The sequence below is a fragment of the Lepidothrix coronata genome, unplaced genomic scaffold (genome assembly GCF_001604755.1).
Source record: "Lepidothrix coronata isolate B3197 unplaced genomic scaffold, Lepidothrix_coronata-1.0 Scaffold97, whole genome shotgun sequence".
NCBI classification, from domain to species: domain Eukaryota; kingdom Metazoa; phylum Chordata; class Aves; order Passeriformes; family Pipridae; genus Lepidothrix; species Lepidothrix coronata.
In genome coordinates, this window is record NW_016690277.1 from 2347449 (window position 1) to 2374550 (window position 27102).

Below are 27102 nucleotides of genomic sequence, written 5' to 3' on the forward strand. Positions count from 1 at the left end.
CTCATTCAAAATTCTTTTTCTAACATACTTCAACAATCCAGACACCTGCAATAAGTTAAATTGCGGAGGAATGGAGATTTGAACAATATCTACCTTTTCCAGAGGCACTGTGTGTCTGATCTACCAACCATGAAGCTGCTGGAGCTTCATGCACCAAGCCTGACTTCTTTCAGATGATGCACACGTGACCTGTGAGGAGATTCTCCTGGAGAAGGCTCAAGCTCTGCAGCAGACCAAGTCACAGAAGTCAATGATGGCATGGGAGCCAGAGTGGCAAGAAGAAATGGACATAAATATTAACTTCTGTTTCCAAAATTATTTGTAAATAAATAATTATTTAAACATAAAGTATATGTAAAGGAAAAATTTCGTGACTTCAACCAGGTCCAGAAAAGGTGATCTGCTGACATTCAAATATTGACTTGCAATCCGTAGGCAATCAGTTGGGAGAAAACTGGATGTGCATCAAACTTCATAGCAGCTGACCTGGCAGCCAGGGAACAATGAGCAGAAAAAGATTTCTGCATCTGGAGGTTACTGTAATTAGTAAAGAGCATTCTGTGAAATCTCCTAAGACACAAAATTAGAACTGGCTCACATGCACATAAATTAAGAGGAATTTCATGTGGACGATTTGATGACTACATTCAGCTTTCAGTTGTTAGCAGATTTTTCAGGGTGGAAAATAAGCAGACTACAGATGGGGAAAACATTGGAGCTGGCTCAGCAGGGTTAATTCTGGCATGATGCTGCATTACTCGTCAGCTGCAGTGCCTCAGCACCACACTCCAGGGACGGGGTAATTGTGCATGGAGCTGGCAGGGAGTCAGGAGCTTTGTTAGCTCCTGATCAGCATTAACCGTTCTAAATAAAGCTCAGCTCTACGCAGGCAAATGTAGGTGACTCCACGTGATCCTCCTCAGTACTCTGGAGCTTTCTTCCATGTGGAGTATACTATTGCCTGATAATAGCTAATGGAAAGGGACTACTAGCAGAAGAAAGATTTTGTCCAAAGATGTCCCACCCCAGTTTCAGCCCTTCTGTGCAAACTTCCCAAAAACACGAACAAGGAAAGGAGGAGATCAGTAGAAGGCAGCAGACCTTTGTATTGCCACAGGTGTACAAACAAAAACCTGCAATAAAGTAAAAAATAGAATGCACATTTGGTGTTCTTGGGACTACAGAGGGAAAATGCTTCATTACAATAAGAAAATTTTTAACTGTTACTGAGCATTCCGGAAGGTTATAGTCCACACAAAGGTACACTTCCAGGGACACAGAACCACTCCACAGAAATTAAGGCAAACTAAATAAACAATTCACCAGAATAATATCCTGTGACGTGGTAAAGTGGAAAAAGTAAAAATAAAAGGAGGACCAAATTGATGCCTTGATACAACTAAATATAGGACCAAAGTCCTATATTTACTAAAAAACAATTACTAAAAAACTTCTAGAATAAATCTGATATGGACTATAATGAAAGTGAATTAGTATCAATAGGTAAAAAACTGCATTATCTATCAGCTCTGAAGAACACCTCTATGAGCTCTAAAAGGTAACCATATTGTTAGATTTGAAATGAAAAGTATGAGTCCATTTTGTTATCTAAGGGTCTATATTTTTCTCATAAGATCAAAAGAGTTCCAAATGAAGTGTGAACATATCTTTTTCAAACATTAGCGAGATAAAGAAACTTTCGATGTTGAAGAAAAAATCTGAGGAAATTTCTAGGGGCAGATTATAAGCCAAGCCTTGCAATACCAAATTTCCAAACTTTTAGATCAAAAAAAGGATATTAACAGATCAGGCAGGAGACAAGGAAGAACAAGCAATGTGGGGGTAGGATTTGTTTCCTGTGTCTATTAATTATTTGTAGCCTGAATTATTTCATACGAACAGGCCAATAATGTGGTCTTGCAGATATTGATCACTATTGCAGTCTATTGATCCAATCCACAATCAGCTGAATGCAACAGAAACAGTCTTTAATGAGGAATTTAAATATGTCTGCAAAACAGATTCTTATCTCTTTCTTCCTTCATTCATCTCGAGTCATATTAAACCTTTTATCTTCACACAGAATCCAACATAGAACTGACCCTATAGCAACACACAGTGAAAGCGTTAAAAATAAATAAATAAATAAATAAATAAATAAATAAATAAATAAATAAATAAATAAATAAATAAATAAATAAATTAAAAAAAAGGGATAAACCCAAGGGCAGCTGGGACAAACTGTGCTTACCACATCTACACAGCACAGCAAAGGACTCAAGGTTTCAGAGCAAGGCCTCTGAGCTGCACTGCTCAAATCAAGCCATTTCAGAGTACCTGGAGAAATGAGCTTCTTGAAGCCTGTCAGTAGCACCACTGTCCACTTGAAAAAACCAAACCACACTTGGCACACCATTGATGGTGCCTTTACATACATATATATTAATGATGGGAGTCTAGTACAACTCTTGAGCTCATATGCATCATTGTAAATAATTATTTTAAATGTTGCAAGGAAGAAGTTATTGTCACACAGCTTCAACAATAGATTGTTCCAAATCTATTCCAAAAACCATATGAAAATGGAATCTCAGATTTTACTTACACTATCAAGAGGCACTGAGTTATCACAAGTATAGAAGAATAAGAAAGTTGTTATTTAATTGAAATAGAGCAAGAAGATGAATTGCAACACCAGTCAGAGTTCTTTTGTCATCTGATTTTCCACAAAGCATTTTTACTTTTACAGTAAAATACTGAAAAGAAATTTATTCACGGTGATGCCTCTTTGTTTCATAGGATTTTCAAGTACAATCCCAACTCTCAGTTACCTTGGTAGGAGCCATCTACTTATTCTGGAAAGGTATTTGGGCAGTGAAGAATTATAAAGACATATCTCACAGAAAGAGAAACATCTTTTCTAGAAGAATCCTCTCGTTTGATCTGGAATAAGAAGAGATGCAATCCACTCACACTGTCAAGTCAATGTAGATGACTATGCAATATAATCTCACCAAAAAGGTATGTGACCTCCACATTAGTTATTGGCCAAAGAGCAAATAAGATCTAAAAAATTAAAGACCTAAATACCATTCTGAAATAACAATATTACTTAACAGTAATAAGTAAAAGTGATAAGCAAAAGACTGGGTTAAAAACAGGGAAATCTAAATTTGTCAAGTGTTTAGCAGGCCTTAGTAAATTCTTCAGAACTGAAAATTTAGAAAATATTTCTGTTAAGCCACTGCTGAGGTTACTAATGCCGAGCAATAATATTTTACTTATGATAAGTCCATAATTTGTCTAATAGGAGTAAATGAAAACTAACTCAATCACTCTAGTTAGTTCCCTAGCTCTCACTATGGAAATGCAAATCAGATTTGCAACAGGAAAAAAAAGGAAAAGAGAATAAACATCATTATTATATTTGAAAAGCCATAGCAATGAAAATTACTATTTTTGCCCTTCTTGTACATTCCGATTCCTACCTTGATGCCAAAAATTACCACTTATTATTTCTATTCTGGTGAAATCCTATGCCAGATGCCTAACCATGTCTGCTCCTGTATTATAGAGCAATACTGTTCTAAGATGAAGCAAAATTCAGAAATCCATACAGCTGACTAAATATAATTTGGGTTGCTGTTATCCACACGAACAATGGTATATAACATATAATAGGGTACATATATATAATAGGACTAGAGAAATTCATAATCCTTTCATACCTGTGAGAGGGCTAAAGACACCTGTAACACTATGGAGCATCATTAATGCATTTATTCAGACCTGGAATACAGGCAGCTGCTGAAGAAAAGGCCAACAGTCAAACTCTCTGAGATGTATGATGTGAATTCACCTAGCTGAAACAGAGAAAATTCAAACCAATTCTCCTTTCACTTATACCCAAAGAACTGTCAGTACTGAAATGAAAAACCCACAATGCCATTGAAATGCAAGTCAAGCAAGAAAAGAAGCTATCAGACTTTTTCAGCATCTAAATCCTCTTTGTCTAAGAAGAACATAAAAACTGTTTTGGAAAGCTAACTTTATTTATGTGACTCAGAGTTAAAAGACAACAACAGAAGCTACAGAAATTACATTCCTGCAACTACAGTACAAAAAAATCTTGGGCATTGAACATATGCCTGAGCATCAAACGAGCTGGGAATTGAACAGATGTTATTCTGATAAAGGTAGAGGAAAACCAGGAAAATATACATAGAAATTATTTCAAATAGATTGCCTTCTAATAGTCGTTTGATGTATGTAGTTACTCATCTAGCTCATATCCTCAAAGTCATTCCAAACACTGTGAAGGTCAAAGGCAAGGGCAGCTTTGTGGTTCAGGAACAGCAGTGCTGGAGATGTGGATGTCAGAGCAGGACCCCAGTCCAGTTCTTCCTTCCCAAACCAGCAAACACAGCAGTGCACACTTCCCTTGTTCAGAGCATATTTTGTACATTAAATCAAAGCTTCTATAAAATTCCACAGCACAGATACAAGTGCTCTGTGATTAAACCAGAATACATTGATTTCCTCATTCTATTATGAATATCTATGGCAAATATTTCAGCTTATCTGTTATACAAACTTAACATTCAATCCCTAAAGTTTAACTTCCATCCTTTTTTTCCTGATGCTGCCTGTATTTCATGTCTTAAGTAAAGAAGTGCAAACACAACGTGATATTCCATATTTGTCTTCATCCCACTTACTTCACAAGGTTTAAGGGACTATAAATGACTTATTCTACTCATTCCACAATTCAGTGACTGCAACCAAATTAGTTTCTGTTCATTCCTACAATAGCTTTGGTTTCCTCTGGGTTTGACATGACTGTCTTTAGAATGAAAGCAAATTCTTCTGAAATGAGGGATACAAGTTTCATCAGCTTAACCTGATTGGCAATCAACCAAAGACATTTACAATTCCCTTGAAAAACAGAGAATCTCACCTGTGGTATTCTAAAAAAGACAGAAAAATAAACCATGCAGATCAACAATTGATACTCAAAAGTTTTACAGTTATCTCCCAAATTAGATTAGATAATGGTAAAGTTCACATCTAAATCAATACATCATTAAACACTCAGGAACTTTTCCCACTACAGACCACAACTGGTAGAAACCCCTGGCTGAACACAGGATTTATCAGAAAATGACAGTTCATTGACTAAAATGAGTTTTGTGCTGGCACCTCTGATGAGGGGAGGCCAAATCACAGTTGTGTTTCTGATGGAAGCTCTCTCTCCCTCCAGCAGCACTAGTGCTCTGCTCCAAGATCACAGAACGCTGCACCTTGAAGCCCTGAGCTGCAGCCCCACTCAAAGTCAGAGTAGAGAATTTCAAAGCCATAAGAATGCCAGGGTAAACTCAAAACTTTCAAGACCTCTCAGCTCAGAACCAACCTTCTTACTGTCAAGAAGTTTGGAAGAGCTTCTACCAGGCAGCAGCTCTCAGAGCTCAACAGCTGCTTGCAGTAAAGGCCCCACCTCCAAGTGGGGTATACTTTCACACCGTAGGCAAGGAGCTTAAAAAAACCTGAAAATACAGAATAGAACTGGATAGAAGCACATTTTGGGAAAGAAAAATGTCCTCAGAACTAGAAATCCCAAGTTGGAAGATGCTGCAGTACTGATTACAAAGCGAAAAGCATATACATCATGCAGAAAGCAACAAAGACGCTACACTTGTGTTTGCTGTGATAAGGTTTACTAACACAGCTGTCCTTCCAGAGTACCCCTCAACTGATTGTCTCACATAAAATTATCACTCACTAATATGTTACATTAACAGAAAATCCTCCATGTTCCTAAATCAAATGCAGAGAAGTTTGGGGCCAATACCCTGGTTTGTAACTGCTAGCAGGACTTGATAATCAGAGGGCAAATCTGTAACTGATAAATCTATCACGCTGTTCTTAAGCAGGCCTTTGTGAAAAGGCAGAATTACTGCAACTATTAATCCTTCATTTTCCACTCACCTGCAGAAAGAGTTAAAACTGGATGTTGCAGGGGAAGCTGTTTAATTGGGGAGAAGGGTGTTTTGGAAGCAAGTGGCACAGCTGACCTTGCTCCTCCATTCTTTCACCTTAGAGATTTTCATGGCTACATTTCAAGAAACCAAAGCTCAAATTACTGAAATAACTAGTTCCAAATATATATTTATTATTTTTATAGACAAAGAAATAACTATGAGTTTACTTCACCTTTAAGTGGTATCACAGTGGAGTCATAGGCAGCCTTCTAAAGATGCTCCACATTTTTAGCATGCTCTGTACTAGCCAGGTCCCCACACACCCTCAGAAAGATCATCAAGAACTTCTACAACATCCACCCAGTACCTTTCCATTACTTTTAAGAGGAAATAGTTAGACAAATTTTAGCATTAGAGTCTATTACAGTTATGTAAATTAAGTCAACCTGTCCTTCCTTCAATTAAACATGTTAATTTCCCAGGGGACTCAGCACCGTTTTCTTCGGTTATCACATATGCCATCAGCTCACAGGACGCTGGAGCCTTAAAAAGAATTAATCAGGTAGCTGATCTCACAGCCCTTCCCTGTGTCAGTAAACCTCGTGTAACCCAACTCACTGAAACTCAAAGACATTCTCAAATGTGAAAGTTTCTCAGATCCCTACACACAAGAACACAACTTTGGTGTTACATCGTGACAATAAACGCCAGAAAACAACCCTCTTGCCACCAGACAGCAGAATTAGGAATCGCAACACAAAAGGCATTTAGTTCATAAATTATTAAACTTTTCCATGGCCTTCTTCCTTCTGTTAAATGTTCAGTTTGCCTGAAAACTGCTGAATTTGCCTGAATATTGGATGATAACAGAAGTACAAGTATATAGTCAATCACAAGTTATTAATAGACTGCTAGGTGTGTATGAAACCTAAGAAATTTGGTTTGGCTTGCCATTACAGAGATTCATTCATTAGTTTGATTTTGATAAAAGGTATTTAACAATTTGCCTATTTCTTCAGCAGAGGAAACCATACATCTGATAAACCTTTAAAACAAATATACAAATAAAATTTGTATTAATTTTTACAGATTTGCAAATTTAAAGCACAAATCATTAGGGCTGAATAAGAAACATAAGAGTTGTCAGGTAGTTCATGGTGATAGTGACTGTTTTTATTGACAAACACAGCTAACAAATACTTCAAAAGGAGATCACACCAACTTACTGAGTTTGGAAAACTACAAAAAAATTATATATTTTCCTTAGCAACATTATTTAATTAACAGCTGATGCCCAAAAGAGTTTGTCTCATTCATATTTATTTTTTAAAGCACTGTCTTTGTCACAAGATTACCTTCAGACTCTTCTTATTTGTCCCTGTAACAAAGTGAACAAGTAGTCCACCCCAGGTTATTCAAATCTCCTCATATCTACTGATCTGCTAATCTTTCTCTGGGTGATATCTATTTCTGTCCTCTCTATCTTGTAACTAAAGTTACCTGAACTTGACTTCAGGGGACCAAGTATTCATTGAGAGAAAGGAACAGCATTCTACAACAGCTTCTGTTCTCTTGTGACATTATCTGCACATCTTAAAATCACATTTTGAGCACTCAGGCCCAGTGAGGAGTATACCACATACCCCCATTAAAACATATGGGTCTTCCAGAGAATCAGAGTTTATTTAGAATATGCATGGTTGACTGAAGCTATTCCTTCTCTTGCACATTTGTCAACAACAAGCTTCAGCTTTATTAGGTCCGGTACAAAGGACCAGATAAGGGCAACCCAGACTGAAGAAGAGGCTTGTTGTAAAGAAAAGGAATCATATCTTGTTACTTTTTTTACAGCTATTGTTCCTAGAGCTACCCAAAAGTCTTCTCAGGCTGGCAATACAGTTGCTGTTGTAACTAATACATGAGGTACAGCAAAGTTCTCAAAATCATTAACATTCAGTGACCTTATCTCAGTATAACAATCCTACTTTCACAGTCAAATTGAATCCTCTTCTTACCTCATTCAAGAGCACCTTGTTCACAAACACCTTTGCTACAGAAGTCTTTGAAATACTGATCATTGATCTATTTCCCTGCTTCCAGTGAGAAAGAACATTATGAAACTAAATTAATCTGTAAACTGCTAGCCTGAATATTTGCCAGAGACAGAAATAGCCCAAACGGTTGATTTTTTTTTTTTTTAATAAGAAGGCTTTTTTTTCTTTACAATTTAAATATATCCTGATAGGCCACTGATGTGTAATTTAGAATCTGGTATTTCAATATTATGCTTCCCTATAAAGTGCTTCTCACTCAGCATTCTTAGAGCCTTCATATATATTCACAAATTAACCTTTTGAAAACCCAGGATTAACTGAATTTATAGAGAAGAAACATAAGTAAGAAGGTGATGAGAGTTTTTGCCCAGTGTGACTCAGCAAGGCAGCGAGAATTCCAAGCACCAAACCCTGATATTCTTATTCCTAGTCACAATATATCACTTCCAGGCCTTTCTATAGAATTTATTTTTAGTTTATAAAAATAGTTTATAGAAACTATTTTTTCAGGTTTACAGTAGAATATAATACTAAAAATGCAGTACAATTGTTACACTTATTACAGTTTGTATAACTGTAAAACAAACTCAGGTGAACTTGAAAAATAATATAGGACAGTGACATGTATTGCTGAACTCAAACAGGTTACACATGCAGCGCTCAAATCAGCTTTTGAATGCAAGAGTGCTTCTTTGTAAGGGATTACACTCAGCCAATAGAACAAATTAAGTCGTTTTCTTATCAAGTAAATATTACTTGATAAATGTTTACCTTGATGTGCATTTCCCTTGTTACAAAATTTTTGGAAAACTGCACTTACAATTTATGTTGTGTGGAAAACAAATTAATTGGAACACAAATGTGATGCAAAATATCACAAGGGCTTGATATTTAGCAAGAACAGAGTGAGATATGAGAGCATCAAAAAAACAACCCCAAAACCAAAAAACCACCAGCCTGTGTTTATGGTAAAGTGGACACTGTTTTCAGCAGACACATATCTGCCTTTTAAAGTGGAATTTTAACTAATGATCTTTTAAGATTCCTGGACTCATCATCCCATGATCATGCAAAATCCTGCTAAATGCCACTTCTGAAGTTGTTGATCTAAACAAGACCTTCTCTGAAGGGCAATATGTACAGGATTTTAGGAGAGCCCTCAAAAGGAGGGGAGCAATTCTACCTCCTGTAATACCGAGTCAAGTCATACAACTCCACTTGCATGGAGTTTTGGGAATTTGCTCCACTAAACACAATTTCCAGAGCTACATAATATATGAATTACAATATCAAGTCAGGTATTTCAAAGGAAAGTAAAACAATCATGGTTTTTAAGCAGATACTGTTGCAAAGTGATTCTCTTGGATCAAAGAATATAAACTGCAATAAAATCCGGCATATGAAAAGTTGAACCATCTTAGCATAGCATAGCTCCTACTATTATTCAGTTACTTTACACCTGATCCAGCTCTTTGCAGTCTTTAATCACAAAAAAATTATTAACAATCAACACTTGACATTTTCATTTATATGATGCAATTCTTCAGGACCAAATAGTTTGCTCTATGTAATGACCTGACTAGCATTTAAAAATAACTATTTTGAACAGATTTAGCAGGATCATTTCAGGACATTGGAAAAGAAAATACAAAGGGTTGGTGTGTACATGGTACCCAAATAATAACCTCTGGTCCAACCCCTGCTCAGGCCAAGGCACTGGGAGTTTTGGCTGCTCAAGCCAAGAATCTCCAAGGATAGAAGTCTTACAACTCCTCGAAATGTCTACCTCAGTGTTTGACCACCATAATTGTGAGGAATTTTTTTCCTTAGTTTTGGATGGAAATTCCCCTACTATAACGTGTGTGTCACCTCTCGTCCTTTCACTGAGCACATCTGAGAAAAGTCTTGCTCCATCTTCTCTATGACCACCCTTGGGGTAGCTGAGAGTGGCACTTAGATCCCTCTTAGCCTCCTCTTCTCCCCCAGCCCCTTCTCACACACAGTATATTCATCAGAGCAAATATTTAAATTCTGCACCTTGAAAGCACTGCACGAGTGAGCAGAGTTAGTCAGCAGGAAATGACGTGGTACCTCAGAACTGAGGCTCATCTACATCCAAATTAAAGAAGAAAACTGCAGGGCATCTGCTAAATATGCATGTTGCTGTTATTAAAGGTGAAAAGCAAACAGAGTGGTCACATCACAAAACACTTGCATCACAATAGCCACATAATCTCAGTATGTACCCTTCATTAATGAGTACAGAATGAAAAAAAGCATTTTAAATATACTAGAGAATTCATCAGGAATTTAAGGATTAGAGACCTTTCAGAAGCAACGTCAGCATTTAATAGAAAACAGGATCATGTGAGGAATTAATCAGGATACTGACATGAAGGTGATTTAGCAGTTAGATTAAAGGATGTCCTTTTACACAGCACTGTCCAGTGCAACCTGAAATAACCTGGCCAATGAAATTTGTACCACTTCCCCTGAAGGATTACACCAGTGAGTCAAGAAACAACAATCCTTCTTCGTGGACCTGTTTGCTAACTCTGGATTTCTGCATTCAGCATTAAAGACCACATTATCAGAAATCTACTGAGAACAGAAATAAATTCAAGGAAAAAGAAACACAAACCCAACACAGGATAAAAAAAAATAAAAGCAAGGGTCACAGAGCAAAAAAACTGAAATCACTGCAGTATAGTCTATAAACATTCAAATACTATGATCAAAGACGAGAATAAATCCACCTGGCCTTCAAAAGTACAAAAAAAAAAATGAGAGAATGAAGAAAAACATAATCAGGCAGAAATTCAGGAGGAGAAATCAAAAATAATTTTAAAAATATAAAAACAATTCTAAAAACAAAATTTAATATACAACCTACTGTCCGGTCTTTGTAATACCAGTTCCTTCACTGACTTTTTTAAACTCAGGTTACACCTTTCTAAAATTCTATTTTAAATAAGCTGTCCACGATTACATCTAAAAAATATTTTTTGTTCTAGGTGTGGAAATACAACCATTAGAATCAACACAACAAATTCTCCCCAAAACCAAAGAGATCTCTTTGCCACTAAAAGAATTGTTTGAACACTGACTCAAAAATGCTATTGCATCAGTGGTACCAGCTCAGAAGTGAAACATCCAGTCATCACTAATCAGACTGGAGAGAACTGCTGCAAAGGCAGAATTCTGGTTAAGTATGCTTGGACACTACTTGTTTCCTAGTTCTGACTACTGACACTATCTACAAAATAACTAAAAGCATACTAAAAAGCAGCAAAGTAAAAGAATTAGGGAAAATTATCAGTCAAAAGAAAGAAGAACAAAATTTAAAATTAAAGAAAAAAAAAAAAAAAAACAAAATTTAAAATTAAAGAAAAAAAAAAAACAAACAAGAAAAGGAACTAAAACAAAGCATCTGTGATAGTACTTTAAAATACATTAATAATTTAAATGTCTTCATGTGATAGCCTTTTAATGAAATTAGCACTAGCATGGGATCAAATAAACATCATGCAATTCAATGCAATTAGCTGAGTTCAGTTTCTGTATTTTAAGCCAATTACCAAGTCGATCATGAAATTTTTCATTTCCCAATTAGTTACTTTGTATCTTATGTCTCTAAAATTATCTCATAAGCCACAAATACAAATTAATCTTTACATAAAACTTTCCTGATAAAGGAAAACAGTTTTATTGGATTACATACATCATTAGAAATAACAGAGTAGTCATTACACTAGTCATTAGAAATAAAGGTTAAAGATTGTTTTTAAAAGTAAAATATAGATAAAAATTTAGGGATTATAAAGGTAATGTAACTAATATCTGTTACTCAGTTCATTTCAGTTTATTTCATCAAATTCTCTCAGTGTAAAGCTGAGAATTGGCCAATTTCAAGTTCCTGAAGAAAAGCAGTTGAATTCACTATAATTTTTGTACGATTTTATTGGGAATACATGTGATTTCTTTGCTCAGACCAACGTTTAGAACACTTCAACACAGTAATCCTACTTTTTCTTTACAGACACTGGAAGTGTGGTAAAGGGAAGTGGGAAAAAATTCACAACCATGAACAAAAATGGTGGTAAAACAGAGCAATGTCCTACAATGTGAAACCAAAATCCATAACAAAACACGCCTCAAGTTTGCAAAGCAAAGTATATTCAAGCCATAAATAATGTAAGATATACACACATGCATAATTCATGGCATAGATGTACTAAAAGAACCTATAATTTCTGTTGTTAAATAAATAATGAGTTACTAAAGCAGTTTTCAGATGAAATCATGGACTTGGCTTGTCTAAGTTAAATACGTTACTTGGTGACAGGAAAGCTCTGGACTTTTAGAAGTATCTCAGTCGTATGTGATCTCAGTTTTATTCTTTTCCCATGCCAGCACCAGCATACACAGATGCATCAAAGCCAGTTATGGTAGAATCTTCAGGAGTAAAATTTATGTGCAATCTCCAAGTTTGTCTCACAGCAATCCTTCTGCATTATCAGCTTCACCGTGCCCAGTTGACTCATGGGCACATTCAGAACATTTTGTCTTCATTCTAACATCTCAACACATCTGAACAGAATTACTGAAATCTTGCCTTCAATACAGGAAGTAACATGAAAGTATTTTTGTCTTTTTAGAGAAGCAGGATCCCCAAAGAAATCCAGCTCCATCACAAATTGCAAAACCTCAAACATATTTTCCATTATCTGAGTATTTAAGCATAATAATTTCTGTTCTTTTTTCCCCCTCTTTGCATTCTCCTCTACAAGTCCAACTATTCAGTAACAACTTCAACATTAAGACAAAAACCTCTGTCTAGTTATATCCCAGTGATCTCCTAATTAAGTCAATAGTTTTCTCATAACTCTTAGGAATACATGAAAAAATCCTTATAGTCGCTTTTAAATCCTTATGATTATTCATTGTCACTGAATCAGAAAACATGACTGTTTATGCCTTTCTTTGTAGGAGTTTAAGCCATTAAGTATCTGTTAAGGTCTTAGATATCTGAATGACAGAGCAACCCAAGAAATAAAGCATTTGTATAATATTTATTTATTCCCTATTTTGACAAAATGAACAAAACCTCAAAAGTACTGTGTTTATATTATGCCTTTAAAAAGCCCTGCCTGGTCCCTACTTAAAGTTACATTTCAAAACTATATTAACTTCATAACTACCTGGTATCCATACTTCAGCTGCTGACTTGAAAGCTTGAAGTGGCATTCATTTATCAGTATTCCCTGCAAGGGTCATTACTTGGTATTTTATATAAAGGAAACAAAATGTATAACACCGTAAGCCTCCTCTTATTAGTTAACAAAAAGCATAACTGCTATGAACATATTGCCTCTCTTTTATTAGAAAAAACAATTAAACTCAGTTCCCCAGACATAACACTTCACAGGAGGTGTGATGGCACAAGTGTTACCTTTTACTAGGTCTTCAAAAGGGTCATTAATCTTTCAGTCATGGATCTCACAACAAGCAGAAGCAAACACACAGCGCTCTCTTTCTCTCTTTGCAGCAATAGAAACATAGTAAACTCTTAAGAAGACAAGATCTAAAATTAGCCAAAGAGAAATCTATTTAATCCACTTTCATCTCTCTGATTTTACAGAAACTTATTAGTGTAAATATTTTTACTTTCATTGTTACATTGAACCAGCTGAGGCGTTTCAAGGCAAGCACAGAACTCTGTGCTCCTACTTTACAATGACTTTCAGACTCACCTACACATTAAGTCTTCAGTAAACGTATTATCCCTTTCATCTATTCAGCGGTATAATTCAGATACTACGTGACCAAAGAACAATAAAATAAAGCCTAAAAAGCAGACTGAAATTACTTGAAATCATTTGCTTCTGTGAGATCCACTTACAAGCGAGAGCACTGACAAAGCAGTGGTCGCCAATCCATTCAGGCTTTTGTACGCTGCTCTCACAGAAAGTAACCCAGCATATACACATGAAGGAAACAAACCTGGGTCCCTGCACCTGCTTTTCCTTATCTGGAGAGAGGGGAGATTAAGTTTTTGTGAATTTCTGAGCATGATAACAAAGATTGTCATCTTTAATGCTAGAGAAAAAAAAAAAATCACAATTTCATGTGACAATAATTACATTCAGTTATGTTATCGCATTAAATCCCAGTATGACCAAGAGCATTAGAAAGATACTGCTTTTTGCCTCTCTGTATTTTAGACCATTATCCCTACCCTGAGCATTCCGACCTCTCAGAATTCAAAATCAATCCAAAAGGCACCCGAAACGTGGGAGCGAGCATTCCTAGCCTATGAAAATGACCCCTGGAGATACGATTTAAGGATCAGCATTCAGTGCAGTACAGCATCCGCTTCCAAGGACCATCCCTTTCACCTTACAGTAAGTCAATGCTGAATAAACTGCGAGGACTGACTGTAGTACTGACATTAACCTGAGAGGCACCGGCTGGGCTCAGCCCCATCCTCTCTTAACCTGGCCGAGCCCCTCGCACGCCGCCGCTCCCTGTCATGCCCGCGGTAGCAGCTCCAGGCTCGGGAGCGCAACCCACGGCACGGTTCCCAGCCCACAGCGCCGGCAGCCCCTCGGGGAACTCGGGGAGCGCCGGGGCCACCAGGAACGGCTCCGGCGGCGGCATCGGGGGGGCCGGGACCGGCGGGGCGGCGAACGCGGACGGGAAGGGGCACGGCGGGTGCGGAGCGGGGCAGGGCGGGCAGAGCCGCCCGCAGACGGGGCATGGGGAGGCGGGAAGGGACATTCGCTGTGTCCCCGCACAGCGCGGGGACACCCAAGGGCAGGGACGGGCACAAGGACGCGCGGCGGGCGGGCGGCGCTGGGGCGCGCCCCTTACCTGGCAGGAGTCGCCGGTGACCCCCGGGGGGCAGGTGCAGCTGTAGCCGGGCGAGGGCTGGGGCAGGATGAGCTGTAGGCGGCGCGGCGGCGGCAGCGGCGAGCAGGTGCCGTTGTTGCGGCAGGGCTGGCTCAGGCAGGGGTCCCGGCCCGGGGGCGCGGCGCTGGCCGGCGCGGGGAGGCAGGCGCGGCGCTGGGCCAGGGCGAGCAGCAGCAGCAGGACGAGCGGGGCGGCTCGGGGCATGGCGGCGGGGCGCGCGGGTGCGGGCGCCGCTCCGCTGCGGGCGCCGGCAGGGAGGGAAGGAAGGAGGGATGGAAGGAGGGATGCAGGAGGCAGCGGCCGCCCGGCTGCTCCCGGCCCGCGTTCCCCGGGCAACGCGCGGGCGGGGCCGGGCCGGGCCGGGGGGGCGGAGCCGCCTGCAGAGCCACCCGCGGCCGCCAGGGGGCGCCCGCCCGTCCGCCCTCAACGGGGCCCGGCGGGGCCGGGGCCGAGCTCAGGGCGGGCGGGCGGGGTGAGCCCCACACCCATCGCCCCCCGGCAGCTCATGGGCCACGGGCACCGCGCCCCCGGCACGCCGGGTTCGAACGGGAGCAGCGCGTTCATGAGCTGCCCGCGTTAATGAACCGCCCGTTCGCGTCACGGGTGCGAGTGAGGGTGCAGAGGCGCCCAGAGGGATCGAGCGCTGCCCTGGCTGAGACTGAGCCTGGAAAAGACACTCCTGCGTCAGGACGACTCACCCTTTCCTGCTTATTTACTGTTTCACGAGTGTGATCCGCTGAGAATTACTTTAAAGTTCTATTGAGACCAAAGCAGGGGGAGATGAAAAGCACAAACATTAATCCTATCATTTCTCATGCTGCAGAGAAGCTGTGTGTTTTCTCAATCGAAGTTATCTACGGCTGATTTTTAAACATCGATTTATATTTTGCTAGTCTTCTGGGCATTTTTAATCACTCATATTAGAACTAAGATACAGGGTCCGTAAATCAGTTAGTGGGCAGCAGGAAGATACCCCCCCCATTCTCCAACCTTCTATTCATTTGCTTCTGCAAAACTGAAGTGAATTTGTCATAACTATCGCAGGGTACAGGAGGATTGCTGGCTACTATTTTCATAAACCTTCACACCTCACATAGGGCCAGAAGCCCTATCACGGGCAGAAATAACTGATGATGCTGATTGAACTGCAAATTCATCAGGGGCTCCAGCAGCCTGGCCACGATACTCTGTCCCTGCATCCTCCATCCTCCATCGCCCCAGCCCCGTTCCCAGCAGCTGTCGCTGCTCCTCCATCCCCCAGCCCCGATCGGTGCCGCTCCGGCTCCCTCTGCTGCCGCCCGAGCGCTGCAGTGACCGCCTCCAAACCGACCCCATTTACATCTGACATGATTTGTTCTCTGTAAGTCCACAGAGGCTGCTACTTGTCTCCTTGTTATCTTTCAAGTGCTCTGAAATAACTTGTATATATCCCAGGCTGCTGCGATGTTAAAGCAGCAGGGCTGTAATTCTCTCTGTCCTCCTTCTCAATAACAATGTTTGTCCCTTTCCCGGCTCCTCAGACTTCACCCATCGACACAGGGTGTCAAAGATAGTTGTTAATAACAAGCTTTGGCCAGTTCTCTAAACATCTTACAGAACAATCATCAGAACCAGACAATCTGAAAAAAACATTCTACTCTCTGACCCGACCCATCTTTCTTCCTCTTCAAGCTCTTCTGGCTGATGCTGATTGTGTTGACCAGCTGACCAACCTTCATAACAAAGAGGAGGCCTGCACAGATGGTTATGTAGTGACCCTGCTTTCCAGTTGTTCTTGTACCCCCAGAGGCTTCAATAATTCTGGCCTAAATAATTCAATAATTCTGAGGCTTTTTAGTAGTAAGACATCTTAGGTAAGTATTGGAAAAGATGGTTTCAAGACTGACAATCAGACCAGACAATGAATTCTCTTGGTGGAGCAGCCTGGTGTTTGCAGAAAAGAACAACTTTAAAAATAAGCTGGGTCAACCAACACAGCCAACAGAACAGGTCATAACACAGTGCTCTGGGTCAGATTGTAAATACCTATATCACAGTTTCCTTAGCATTTTACAGAATAAGTAAGCAATGTTTGCATTATAATTGCCATTTTCATAAGGAAATATTTAACCTTAAAACAGAAAATATTATGCTTACCTAATTAGCTGGTGATTTTTTGAAATGCCGTTCCTTTTTATGCATATTAATGTTCCAATATGCATAGTTTAAATAATTTTATAGTCAGCTTTCCATAAACAAATTACTAATCTTAGTATTCAATAAGGATTCAAGCTGTCTGCCTAATTTACACTTGCTAGGATTTGAATTGTATTACCAGTCTAATAGCTTATTAGTGTGGCTTAGATAAGCTACATTACAGCTTAACTATTTATTTGGATGGGGAAGTACTCATCCTCCAGTGGCTTGAAGGAGATTTTGAACAGATTTTTTTTATCTGTTCTGATTAAATATTTAGTGAGGAACAAAAATCTCTCTGATTTCCTAAGAGAAAGTTACATGCTTTAAATACCTCCCATAACAACAATGATGTTTTCAAATATTGATGAATTCCTTTAAAACCATTAACTATTACTTACATTTTTCCTTATTACCATAGGAGTTACTTTAGATGAGAAAGTTACCGTGCTGAGCCTTTTCTGAACAGTGTCTGGACTGTGATTCTTTTCTGTTTCTTGTTTTGGGTCAGGCTGAAATCACATCTCTATGGTATTGGTTTGCAGAGTACAGAACCGACATTTTCCTCATCACTCCCTCAGCTTGTACCTGCTGTACAGCATCTCAGGAGTTAAAGTTTCAAACCACCACAAGGACTGGGATTTTAGCGTCATTTGAGAAATTTCAGAAGGGTCCCATTCATGCAACTGAAGTCAAATTTCCAAAAACGCTCATTATCTTCCCAATCCCATATTGAACAGCAGCCAAAATTAAAGCTAAATCCCTTTGAAAATCATTGCTGGAATCACAGAAACTGTTACTGTTTATTTAACATTGTGTTTCATACAGCTTAAGATGCATTTACTTAAAATGTTTGCTACATGTATTTAATTTCCTTTTTCCAAGCACATAGAGTTTGCTGGAATAGAAATTATTTAATGTAACTGTTGGAATGACCCACACCTCCGTTCATCCAAATATTGGAGTACATATTTAATCATGTAAGTAGCCCACAAAATTCAGGAGAGTACACACCTTGGAAGGAACATGCTCAGGTGTTTCACACTGGAACTTATTTTGTCTGACTTTTGTGGGTTTGTGAGGGCAGTTTTTGGCTACAGGAGAAAGATAGTTCAAGGGTCTGAACAGAGACAAAAATTTTAAAAAGCACATAACTCACTGTTGTAGGTGGGTAAGGGGGAAGTGTTGCTTTATTTTCATGTGTACCTGAATAATTGCTATTTTTCTTTTATCTCAGCACAGACTGACACACACCCTGCTCCCTGACAATGAGCAGGAATTTATCTGCTTTCTCTCCAGCTCTTGCATTTACATTTGTTTTACCTTGCTCCCCTTTATTAAGCTGTTCGAAGCTTACATGTTTTCTTCTTTTTGTTTGCTAACTTTGCTATAGGAAGCTGGTGATAATCACGCTGGTTTGTTCACCCCTGATGGCAGTGAAAGTACATGTTATTTAATGTCTGCTGCACGGGGGAGCTGCGCTGCCAGCAGGGAGGTGTTGATACAACCAGCACCAAGAGAGAGCTGCCAGCCTGGGTACAGAAACGTTCTTCATTGTAGGAACCATAAATTCTTGGGAATCATAAATCATGTTCTAAGACAAAATCCATAGAGCAGAAGTTAAACTATTCTATTAGGGAGCACAAAACCACTGTGCTGTGAATATTCATGGTGCCTGTTTGTCAGTGGCAGTCAGGTAATTCTGGAGCGGTGGCACCTCCCACATCTTCACTTGTTTGTTTGGTTCACAGGAAATTTTATCAACCTGTGTGGTTCTTATTTACACTTTTAGCACAGTGGAATTAAATATATACAGTATAGATGTTTTCCAAAACAAAATGACTGTCAGCTGTCTAAGAAAGATCTTCTCAATATCTAAGAAACCTTCTCAATAGCTACTGTACCTTTCACCAAAAAGCTGTACACATAATTTGATCATAGACCCTTTACAGTAAAGATGAGCTTCTTATACTCTTACAATATTTTTTATCACCATGCTGTGAGACACCACAGTAAATATTACTGTACTTCATAAAATGAGAAATTTGTCTTATGAAAAAACTGTTCTGGACCTACCTTTAAGTGAACTACATATGGTAAAATTCTGCATATTTATACCAAGTCTGAATTAACTTCCATGGAGTTTACCTTAAATCTTTATCCTAGAATTTACATAGATGTTTCAGTAATTCAAGTTATATGCTTAATATGACAGCTATCAGAACTTGTATCAAACAAGTATTGCACCACAAGAACTTCAAGGAAGTAATATATCTGAAGAAAACTTACTTTTTATCCAGTAACTAAATAACTCTATTTCTATGAATTTCAAGGTGAATATGGCAGAGGACATGACATCTATATTTGGGTTGACTGGGGAATCTTACACATTAGAAGCTGTACAGAGGAGAGGAGAGAGATAAATAAAATATCCAGGGACACCTTGCCCTACCTCTTCGCCTCCCCTAAAAAAATCACAAGGTAATTTACTTAGATGTTTCAAGGCTTAATATTTGCTATTCTTAATATTTGTTATTCTTCCTGAGCAGTAAACAAAAAGGTGATTCTTTAGTTTGGGATTCTCAAGGAGCAGCCAGCAGTAAAAAAAACCCAGATAGAACTGCCTATTATTTTTTTAATTTCAACACAAAATTTCCCAGCAAATACATAACTGAAGTATGTGTTGGGTTTTTCCTTTCATGAAATTTTTCTTTCAAATCTTCTTTTTCAGCTATTCATTTCTTTTCAAGTTTTTCAGTTTATTATTACTCAGTAATATCACCCTCACTAGAATTAAAATTCACAGATAAATATCACCCTTTTTCTACCTTCTATGTTCTTTTTCATGTCTTTATAAGCAGTAGACTATGGCTGAGTCCAGGATTGTCTTTTCAATCTCATTCTCTCCCTAAGCATTTATTTCAAATAAGAGATGTATGCACCTATTTTAATAAATGTGGATCCACAAAATATCTTGACTCCTTTATAGGTTGAATCTTCAGGCTCCCAGTTAACTGAGGGCTGATCAGGATTCACCACCTCCTCACTGCTCTCCTGAGGTGAGGAAGTGATTTTAAACTTAAAGTGATCTTAAACTATTAAAACATCTAACCAACAAGTTGGATTCTTGGCTAACATCTGCAGAGAGGCAATGGTAAAGACAAAACTCATCCTATAACTCTGAACTACTGATTTACACACTGCTAAACCTTGCTAGAGAAAACAATCAGGTGCTAAATTCTGTAAAAATTAGGAATAAATATTGTATATTTATGGGAAAACAATGAAGCCAGTATAACTTCACTGTCATGAAAAAGGGGGCCACTGTGCATTGTGTGGCGTTAACATCAATTCAAAGTTAGGGAAAAGGAGACTCAAGAGATTCCAGGAATCAGTGCTGTTTGCAGAGGCAGTGGATGTGCACTGGCACTCCATGCAGTCCATAGTCAGAGTTCAGAGTTAATGACAGCCTGTTATATATTGTATCCACTGTTTCTTAAACCTTTTGAAAACTAAATGGTAATATTGTAAAACAGCTCTGGACCAATTTTCATTAGGCCTCCCACACAAAGAACCTCTTATTTATTTTATGTTATCAAATCTTAGGGAGTGACTTGAATATACCAACCTGGCTTCTTTTCAGGCTGGCAGATCCTATATAATGCACTAATGGGTGGAATTACTCCCTTTATTTTTAGTTGTATTGAATAAATTTTATGTTTCTAAAATTATAGAAATCTACAGCACTAAAAACATTCAGAAGTTTACTTTCATCTTTATGGCTACACACCAGACATTTTTGTATCAATGCAGCAGTGACAGCTATTAATCCCACACTACTGTCTAGTTCAAAAAACAGAGCAATTGCAAATTGTTTATTTTTCTTAATGTCTTCTTGCTTAGTTGCATAAGTGGCTATAAAGTTCATGCTCTTATACAATTTAACAAGTCAATAATTCAAAATAGAAAATGCAGAATCATTCATCTACATTCCACATTGAGCTTTACAGCTTTTTTCTTTTTTGTTTTTTGATTTAAAGTGTTTGTGTGCCTGTCAACCTCAAGGAATATGCTCACAGGATTCTCCAGGGTAGAGATACACACATTGAAGTCCCTATTTTTGCTCAAATAATGAGAAATCTGTGTCATAAAAAACTGGCATGCTCCCTCAAAGACACATGGCTAATTAGCTCAACATCTAGCACACACACTTAGGTTATAAAGAGTTACAAATTACCCTATCAGGCAGACAGGCATTTTTGCATTAGGTGGTACCTCTATAAATGCAGCTTTTGCTTTTGGCAGGATGGCTGGTTGGGTTTGCAGAAGGAAGTGTCAAAGTGTTGATCGCTTAAAAATTGCTCCTTTCCTCAGCAATTATCGATTCTGAGGGGAAAAAAAAGTGCAATTATAAAACCCAAAAGGAACTGAATTACTGGTATTTAAGAGTTCACTGAAAATTTTTAAACAAAGATACATAAACTGTGAACTTGAAAACCAAAGTGCTCTCTTTGATTGCATGCAGAGCAAGGGATAGTTCACATGGTGTCTGGTTTTCCACTGACATGATTTTTTTTCTACTCTCCATAGTCAAAGAGGCAAGATATTAAGTACTTATTATTATTATTTCAGTAAAAGATTATTGCAGAAACAATCTGTGCCCTCCCTTTTGACAGGTTCAGCTCTGTGCAGAGGTGCTGTAACTCAGTCTCTGGAAAACACTCCAGTGTTTAGAAAAGCAGCAGCACAGAGCACATCCGTGCTGCAACGCCTCCTGTCAGCAAATGCAAAATACCCAGTCCCCATGGCTCTGGAGGGCAAAGGCATGCACCTAAACAAAGCTCCAACAAATGAAAAATCAGGCAGCCTCTGGAGAGGAGTGCTTAACTTGAATTTTCCAGTAAACTTCATAAATAGCCTTGGCCAAGTGAGAAGATTACGTTGCACTGAGATTAATTTTACTATAAAAACTGAATGAGAGGTGCAGATTCACCCCTTGGAAAGCTGTTTTGCTGATACTGTGTAATACAAAGCAAATGTAGCCTAGACTTCTTAATACCTTTTGGAGCCATATGATCATAACATGAAGTGCAAAAGACATTATTACATAGTGTTATATATTATTCTGATCTTCACATTGATTCAGGTGTGAAGAGATGCATTTTCATGATTAAGAATCAAATAGGTAGGACTCCTAAAAGAAATAACATAAAAAGCCATATCATCTTTGGTAAGAGTGTTTACATGAACAACTAACTAAGCAGAATTGCCTAATTCCATTTGAGAATTATTTAAAAGCTAAAAATTATTGCTATTAAGTTATTTCCCTTAGATAACAATCAAATTAAAGTTTAATAGCTAGATTCAGTTTTTTATTTTTTCACATAAGATTAAAAAGTAAGTCTCTGGCAGCTGGTAATTTTTTGCTTTTATTTCCAGACTGTGCATTAGTTTTGAGACACTGTTCTTGTAACCATGTTCTGTTTAATGCTGTACAGAGAAAGGACCAAAAAAACCTCCCCACCTTTGCTTACAATTAAAGCACAAGAGAGGCCAGGGTGAGGCACTACAGAAAAACTGCACAGCACGAGGGGAATAATGACACAACATTAACCATCACAACAAGCCATAAGCATAAATGGCAATTGTCATTTTTCATGATCATTTCTGGGGCAAATATTGTGGCAAAGAAGCTTTTCAAAGATTAATTTTAGAGCGCTTGAGGCAACCTGAGAAAGCATTCAGGTGCAAGATAAACAGGAGAGGGAACAGCAGCTCTTTTTTGGAGCATTGGAAGACAAGAACTTTATTGTGGTGGAGGAAAGGGAACTAAGAAATACAAATGGAGAGAAGAAATGATTGACATAAGCCAAGCCACAGTCTGTGTATCTGTCCCCTGAATGGGAATAAGCAAAATTATCTTTACTAGTACAAAAATATGAAAACCTAAACAAAAATGCCAGCTGTGTAATGGATCTGATATATCCATTGAATGATGTATGTGGATGGGAGAGGACCTGCTCAGCACAAAGCATCAGCACATTCAGATCCAGCATGGATGCAAGAATCTATTTTTGAGGCCAGGCTGACATGGAGGATGGTTGTATTAAAAAAAAAAAAAAAAGTAAATCTCTTGGAAGAACGATTGAAAGCCTTATTTTGGACTTACAGATATGAAACATCTGGACACCAGGATTGGAATTTGGTCAGAAATAGTCTGCTGACAGCTGGATTTGGGCATCTGATCCCAAACAGCATCTTACTCTCTGTTCCTTTGCCCATACACTTCACAAGATCAAGGTTACATTAATCTGTAAACTGCACAGTGAGCTTTTGGTAGAAAATGCATTTTGCAGGAATGTCTCACTAAAATTTTGCACTAACACAGTAAAGCAGAAGCTTAGTTATGTGACATGACCACAAACACCTTGAGCATCACCATGGACATACACAGCATTGCTGTGGTCACTCACCTCATCAGTACTTGTTCAAATTCCACATATGGGATAGGAATAGAACTTTTTCCTATTTTGTCCATGTCATACTCCTAATTCTACCTATCTTTCCATTTCAGGGCAGTTTTCAGGATGCTGGGTTTTGTTAATACCTGTGAAAACTGCTATTTCTAGAAAACCCTGTATATGGAATTATGGCATCTCCATAATTCCTGCCAAATCATGTTAACTCCTGACTCTGGAAGAAATTGGAAATGACCAGCTACCTGCTGGGGCAGAGATGAACAGAGAGACAGAACAGTTTCTGATCACAGAAAAATGCCAATTCATTCAATATTAGAAACAGAATAAGATGCCAGAAAAACTTCTGAAAATTGAAACCCCTTAAGAAAAGTAGAAGTAATTAAGGCCTGCAATTTTCAGCCAGTTGAAGCAGAATTCTCTGAAGTGGAGGCTGCTCATAATCTGCAGCTGCAAAGACCCTTATCATTTCTATTTATTTTATCAGAAAATTTAGAAAACCTTTCTCTCTGCATATAAACTTCTTCCACTGAATTTATTTAAATTGATGGGACTGATGTAGCACAAAACAGTGTAAGACTAAGATGCATATCAGCTTTGTTTGATGTTCAGCCATCAGTAAATGCCTGCAAACAGTTCTGATTTTCAATTCTACCCACAGCTCATTTGAGAATTGTAACACGTTTTAGTGAAACAAACAGATTTATCCAGTCGGCTCTTGAAACACCCGGGGAGATCGCACAATCCCTGCTCTGGGGACGTGAAGCAAAGGGGAATAATCCCTTCCCTTGATTCACCAGCTGTGCTCCTGTTACTGCAGCGTGGGATGCTGCTGCTCCCTTGCTGCCAGGGCACAGCACTGACCCAGGGCTCAGCCCTTTCCAGCAGAGCTCCTCTCGAGACAGTTCTCCCTTTCACTAATATCTGGTCCAGCAGAAGTAGCCAGTACTGCTGGCCATAAACTAAAATTGCCACTCTTAGAACCTAACTTAGAACTAAAAGTGGAATAATTTTGCTGTTTGATTACAGTTTTAAAGCGATTTTTTCTCCCTTCTGAATAGCACTTATACTTTCAGTGTCTCAGAACAAGGGTTGGTCCTTTGCACACCAAAGAAATATCAAAACTGTGGGAAACCTTTCTGAAGGATTAGTAACATCAGTACTTCCAGTAAATTAAGCATATCAAGCTACAAAGTGAGGGCATAAAGATTAAATACTGCCTTTTTTTTTTGAGAAGTATAGCACAAACTATGGGAAACAGCTAAAGGAAGAGTAAAATAATTTGGGAAATAGTTGTTGATATGGGATAACTGCATAGAAGTATCTCATAGCATCAACTTGCCTTGGCTTCCAGTGTGTAAGAAAATAGATTGTGTAAGAACATACATTGTGCTAGCTTACCTTTACAATGTGAACCCTCCTTCCTCCACCTCTTCCTGTTCTCAGACAACAGGGTAGGGTGGTTGCTGTCTCACATTTTCCCCCAGGCTTACCTACTTTTGTCCTTTACAGGGTCTCAGCAATTGCCACAGCCTAATACTAAAGGGGGAGCAGGAGGAGGAACAGGACAGAGACAGATGAGACCAAAGAAAAGCCCAACCCACAACACACATGTTGCTCTACCCCAACATGCTGCTTGCAGCTCAAACTGGTCAGTGCCCCCCTTATATATAGGAAAATATCACAGGAGTTGGGAATTCCTCCCATCTCTGGGGAGGCTGGTGGAAGGAGAGGGGGACACTTTCACTTCTCCTATTACTTCTAGGGTGGTTTGGGCTTTGTTTGGGGTTTTGGTTTTTTTTGTTGTTGTTGTTGCATTTTCTTGGGGTTTTCTTTACTTTTTTCTTCTTTGAACCAGGTTTCCAGAAGTTGCTGCCAAACTAGTTTTTGAGCTATCAGAAACTTTAGTGCCTTGAAAATACTGGATGTGCCGTGACCATTTCCCCTCTGTTTACTTCTCCCATTTACTGTCCAAGATTTCATTATTCCCCAGAACACAAAGCAGAGACCCAAGATCTGCTCCTCCCTCCACCCCCGAAGCAGCTCAATACCTGATCAATACACACACACACTTCAGCACCAGGAGACAAGGACACCATATTTCTCTAAAGGCATCAGTTATTCCTCGAGCCATTCACTCTCAGTCACAGGCAGCAGAGCTATGGAAGTTGTTTCCTACCTGCTGGACAAACATGCACCGAACATTCTGATCAAACACTGTGACTGCAGCTGCTGCTGGTGCACTGGGGTGGGGCAACTACTCCTACTCTTGGGGCAACCACCTACATTCATCTGAGGAAAGCTCTGAAAACACAATGCAATTGGGAACACAGAGCTGTGAAATTCCTGCATAATCACTGGAACAGATCACATAATACAGAGCTGTTCCAGTTCAAGCCATCGAGAGACTAGGAAAGGAAAATAAGAGAAAGAAAGGGCAAACCCTGAAAAGGTTCGACCATCAGCAAGATTTTGCCTCCCCTTCTAAACTTTTTATTCTAATCCATTTCAGCAAAGCTTTACGTTATTCTCCATTCTGTCAACACCTTTAGCAACAGAAAAGAGCTTTGGCCTGGGGGAGGCACATTCATATTAAAACCAAGGCATTACCCCTCATGTCAGGGGTAATGGACTGGACTTTTCTTTCCTGCTAGAAAGCCTCCTGCAGAGGTTCAGGCTGCTCAGAGGATGGGCACTGGCATTACTTATGTGCAGACAGGTTGGTGAAAACAGGTGGGACAGACCCATCTCCAGCAGTGGCCAAAAGAGAGGGCCCAAGTGATGCAGACACTTGGAATTTCACCAGCCCCTGCCCTTAGGCACCCACCTTCTCAATGGAGGACAGCTCAGCAAGGAAAAGAAGATAGAAGAAAATAAGACACATGGTTGAGGGGAAAGAATCTGAGCAATTCAATTTTGCAAGCAGTCTGCATATGGAAACTTGAATATCCAATTAAGTTTGGCAATGGCATGGGGGTTTTACACATAGCTGGAATTAATTCTTGTGCATCTTCCTACAGAATATGAAGCAGCAGTGTAACTAATTCATGTCAGATGGGATACTAAAGCATTCCCTAAACAAGAGATTCTGGTATAAAGCCAACATATAACAAAAATAAAATTACTGCACAAGTTCAGTAGCAGCTATAAGTGCTTAGATGGCACTTACGTCCATGAATGATTTTTTGCTGCTCTTCTTAATTTAAAAGGACACGAAACTCATCCAAAACAGTAACTGGTGGTGTTCTCTAAAACCAGTTGAACTTACCATGTTAAAAAAACGCATCTATTTTAAAAGATAAGACTTCTCACAAAGCAGTGCAGTACTAAGATGACTATGTGTTCTTCTGAGGGCTACAGAGCCCTCAGCTGGCATCTGCACACACCTGGGATTGATTTTAGTGAGCTTTTCCCTTAATCCAAAGTTCCTGAAAAGGAGGAATCCCTAACATCTTTCCCCACCCCTCCACTTGTCTTAATTGCTCCTAGATACATTTGTTTGCAGGA

The 27102-nt window shown here is 39.1% G+C and overlaps 1 protein-coding gene and 1 long non-coding RNA gene across 2 annotated transcripts in view; one reads left to right on the forward strand and one right to left on the reverse strand.

Annotated features, from left to right (window-relative positions):
* The window catches only part of DNER (delta/notch like EGF repeat containing), a 119478-nt gene extending 104330 nt beyond the window's left edge, over nucleotides 1-15148 (reverse strand). Inside the window, exon 1 of the mRNA XM_017822288.1 lies at nucleotides 14906-15148. Coding sequence (XP_017677777.1) covers nucleotides 14906-15148 — 243 coding nt within the window. The remainder of the gene's footprint in view (nucleotides 1-14905) is intronic.
* A 1301-nt stretch (nucleotides 15149-16449) lies between these two features.
* On the forward strand, nucleotides 16450-26902 carry LOC108500922. The gene is made up of 5 exons (XR_001876061.1): nucleotides 16450-16797; nucleotides 19453-19600; nucleotides 20109-20178; nucleotides 25108-25246; nucleotides 25454-26902. It is a non-coding gene; the product is annotated as an uncharacterized LOC108500922 (long non-coding RNA).
* Nucleotides 26903-27102: the final 200 nt, after the last annotated feature.